The sequence below is a fragment of the Nothoprocta perdicaria genome, unplaced genomic scaffold (genome assembly GCF_003342845.1).
Source record: "Nothoprocta perdicaria isolate Ctin4 unplaced genomic scaffold, notPer1 scaffold_169, whole genome shotgun sequence".
NCBI classification, from domain to species: Eukaryota; Metazoa; Chordata; class Aves; order Tinamiformes; family Tinamidae; genus Nothoprocta; species Nothoprocta perdicaria.
In genome coordinates, this window is record NW_020454860.1 from 95,081 (window position 1) to 99,306 (window position 4,226).

General features: G+C 46.6%; 1 protein-coding gene across 1 annotated transcript in view; it reads right to left on the reverse strand.

Annotated features, from left to right (window-relative positions):
* CPOX (coproporphyrinogen oxidase) overlaps window positions 1–1,960 on the reverse strand; it is a 9,756-nt gene extending 7,796 nt beyond the window's left edge. Inside the window, exon 1 of the mRNA XM_026035852.1 lies at window positions 1,943–1,960. Within this exon, the coding sequence (XP_025891637.1) occupies window positions 1,943–1,960 (18 nt within the window). The remainder of the gene's footprint in view (window positions 1–1,942) is intronic.
* Window positions 1,961–4,226: the final 2,266 nt, after the last annotated feature.

The window sequence follows — 4,226 nt, forward strand, 5'->3', positions numbered from 1 at the left end:
TGTCGCGCAACAGCCACCGGCTGCGGCGGGGCGGCACCGGGGCCAGGGGCGGCACCGGCACTGACACCGGGGCGGCACCGGCACCAGGGCGGTGACAGGGGCGGGAACGGCGCTSACAGCGGCTCCGGGGCGGGGATTGCGCCGGCTCCGCCCGCTCGGCGGGCAGGGGCGTCGTGGCAGCGTGTATACGCCCGGAGGCACTGTATTCTTGTTACATTTATGATTCCTGTATGCACATGGCTTTGTATATACATACATTTACTCTCTAAAATTAACGCGCTGACGTGTCCGGTGAAATGGGGATTCAGAGCAGTCAGGCGATGGGTAAATCATCGCCTGGGTAAAACAGGAGCAAATGTTCAGCAGTACCGGTTCAGAGCTCACTCGTGGGCAGCACAACTAACCAGCGAGGACCATGACAAAAGACTTCAGTGATCGAATAAAGTCACACTTTCTTTTTTCAAACGAATAGTTCAGCAGTGGGCACTGGTGCTGTGCTGAACTGAGCTAGGGAAGTTTCAAGCAGCCAATTTACCAGTCCAGTTTTGTTGGTTGGTTGGTTGGTTGGTTGGTTATTTAAATAAACTTACAGAGATATTTCATTAGAGCTGATGTTGACTGAGAGCCCACAACAGAGTTTGGCTGAGAAAAATAAGAGTTACCTGCGAACTGCAGCCCTGCAGGGTTTGTACCCTGCTGTGGGTCTTTCCTGGAAATGGAAGGATCCCGTCATTTKGGGGCCCTTTTACCTCTGCTCAGGTACTCAGGAGCTGATCAACCTAGCGGGCAGTTCTCAGGGCTTCATTATCGGGCTCTTTTCATTAGAGAATAATTTTATGACAGTCTGTGTAAAGCAATAATGTCCACTTGAAGGCTTGGGTGCTTCTCCTCATGTCTGATTTTGGTGTTCGGCACCAGGGGACGCTGTAAAGCTGCAGACGTGCTGGCAGTGTGAAGGGAAGGATTGCTCTCCCATGCACTCCTGTGGGCACCAGCTGGAGGGCAGGATCTTTCCGAGGTCTGTGGGAGGGCAGGATGTGCGGGAGGCCTGAACCACAGGGAATGTTGTTTTGAGAAGAGCTCTGTGGCGGAGGGAGGACTGTCCTTAGGGGTAGATCTGCTGAGTTTGGCACAGGGCAACTCTTCCCCCTTTTCCTTATTCCACATTGCTGTCATAGTTCAGTTTCTTCCCAAGTCACATCCCTTAGATTTACCCAAACATTCCTGTGATAACCAACACACATCATGCCCACTTCTGTGCTACCTGTTGCAGTGAAGCTCTCTTCTTTCAGTGGGATTTAGACACTACCATAATGCAAAGAATACATAAGAGCCAAGAACAAAAGACATGTGAAATACATTCATATTGCTGAGCATTTCATTATTTTCCCCAGTAGTCTGAGTGCAAACTGTGGGTGGTAAGATCTTATTCTTTGCACTGTATAGTTTCCAGAAGTCAATGGCAAATTTTCATACTGCTAGTCCRGGGAAGTTTTTGCTCACTGAAGAAAAAGGGACACTTACACTATTCAGTGACAGTAATGTGTGTCAAGTGCTGCTGATTTTTAGCAGTCTGAATTGAATCACATTCCTGTGTGCTAATAAACAGACGCTGTGGGCTGAGAGAGGGGAGAGAAAAAGAAGTGATTCTAATGTTAAAAAAAAAAACACATAAATCAGAACTGAGGTAAAGGTATAAACTGGTGGGTGTAAAATAGTTCAAATGGGTTTATGTATTTAAAGTACRAAGTTATGATCTTGTGTGAGGCTTTTGGATATTTGGGACTGATGGAATGGCAGAGTGAGAGAGAAAAAATAACTAAATTATTAAAGAAGGGCTTGTGTTTGAGAGAGAATTTCACTAATGTGAAATGTGTAATTTTAAGTAATTTTAAATTAAGTTACTTAAAGATTTTCAAATACAAGTATGAATTCTCCTTACTTCGATACCATTGTCCATAGAACCTAACTTAGGTTGCTCACAACGATATGGGGATTTGTGCCACTTTAATTAAATATAAGGTAGTCACGTCTTTATTTATTTATTTATTTATTTATTTATTTATTTATTTAGGAGGTAAGACTCAAAAGTACCTGCAATGATAGAGCCCAGTGGCACAAGCTATCTGTTTTGTCAATTGATGGGGGGCGGTGGAAATAACCAGATATCAAGGGAAAGAACAGTGTGTTTACTATTAATATCAAATAATACAGAAATGAAATGATGCATTTAATGAAACAATAAGCTTACTATGCGCTGAGTTGTAAATATGGACAAAATAAGCAAGGTAGTGTATTTAACCATTACTATACAAGAGAGAGAATAGTGTTTAAGAAAAAGATACATCACCAATTGCCCAAATACTTTACCATCATCCAGATCCACAGTCGCTGGGGAGCCCCTGTTGCAGTGAGGATTTGGAGCCTTTCCAGCAATTGGGAGGTCTTACGTGGTGCATCCACCCATAAGTGAGGTCTCCAAAGTCGCTGTAAGAGGGTCCAGCTTTTATAAAATCAAATCAGCAAAACTTGCATTTTCTTTGTTAATGTCTTTGAAAGTCTTTGTTAATGGTAATGTCTGGTATGTCCTACTTTCCTTATCATCTGGCACCAGGACCTGGCCAGAGCCTTGGTTTCGGATGGGGAAGTTCCCTTCAAGGTCAAAAACGCTTGCCTGAGAATCTACAAAAGTTACAGTTTTGTGAGCCTACATGGGCAGATTAGCATAAGCAATTTACAGCAAGTTCTGTGTGCTTCTGAGAAAGCAGAGGCGTATTCAGCTGTAAGTCAAYCCTGACTTGGGCCTGTGGTTCAGGCCCTAACAGTTCACTGTCCTATGGGTATCTGTATCACCAGGGCTGGGCAATGCACACTGGTGGGCAGAGTTCAGCCAACATTAGATTATTTTCTACCATTGCTTGTTTACCTGGACTGTGTTGTCTCGAAGTGCATGGGAATCTTGCAGACCTATATATGTATAGTTTGGGTTTTCCCAGTGAAGCCCTCCTGTATGTGATGCTTGTTTTTTGAAGACTGCGCTCTTTGCACAGCTCCTCCTTTCTACTGCAGTGCTGCTACTCTGTSCTCTCCTGCAGGACGTGTCCTCTAGAGAAACATTCCTGTCTTGAGTTTGGTCCAACACAACCTCTGTCCTTCGTTACAGAGTTCACCTCCTGCTTCACCCCTTTTTGCAGTGCTAAACTAGACCAAAAAATGCCCTGTGTGCTCTGTACTGCCATTGTTTGTGTCGTTCTGGACCCAGCATTGCTCCGCTCTCCCCACTAGTTCTCTCCTCACAGACCTGCCTCCGTCTTTGCATCCTTCCTTCATTCCTCCCGCTCTGTTTCTGCATCTGCCTTCACATGGCCATTCATGGGCCCTGATCTCCCTCTCTCATGTCCTAGTCCACACTCTCCTCAGYTGGAGGATGATCCTTGCCTTCCTGCACAGCAGGAGCCTCTCCAGGAGACCCAGTTCCATCGCTGGCTTGGGCAGCCTGGCTCTGCCAGCCCCAGCCACCTTCGCCGCCGTGGGCCTTGTCGGGGTGGCTGGGGCAGGCCACGCTGGCGCTTTCACCACAAGAAGGCACTGCCACCCTCCCCTTCCCTGTCACCCGCAGCTCCAAACAGCGACCTCGGAGTCCTTCAGACTGGCAGGGACCTGGTGGTCTCCAGTCCAGTCCCCAGGGGCTTGCAACAAGGCTGGCTACAGAACTGGATGAGGTAGTTGGGACTCCCCTTCTTCTCCTGCATTTGGAAAGTCTTTGTGGAGGGAGTTTCCTTGCCCTGCCCTTGCCTCAGCACTGCACCGGCGCCTCAGCACTGCACCATCCRCACAAGAGGGATATTTTTTTCTCATATCTGCTCAGAATTTCTATCACAGCAATTACTTCAGGTCAGGGCAGCCTCCTGCTCTTGCTGCTGAATCTCAAATCTGGTCTTCCAAGGTCCTTGCTTCCATTCAAAATTGTTATGTCAGTTTTAAAGGTCTGCKGAAGATTTACTGAGTGAGCTGGCAGAAGGTTGCACTTAGAGGGTCATCCATTTGGATGTTGTTCCCATCCGCCTGTGATGTAGCAGGGAGAGTTATGGAGTGCGTTTTGTTCAAGAGTGAAGCCATCTATAGCTACTAGTTAGCCACACTGTTGCTGATGGAGACCTTCACGAGGATTTGAAGAACTGGGTTCTTATCTACATTTTTATTTAAGGTGATTTTCAGTAGAAAAA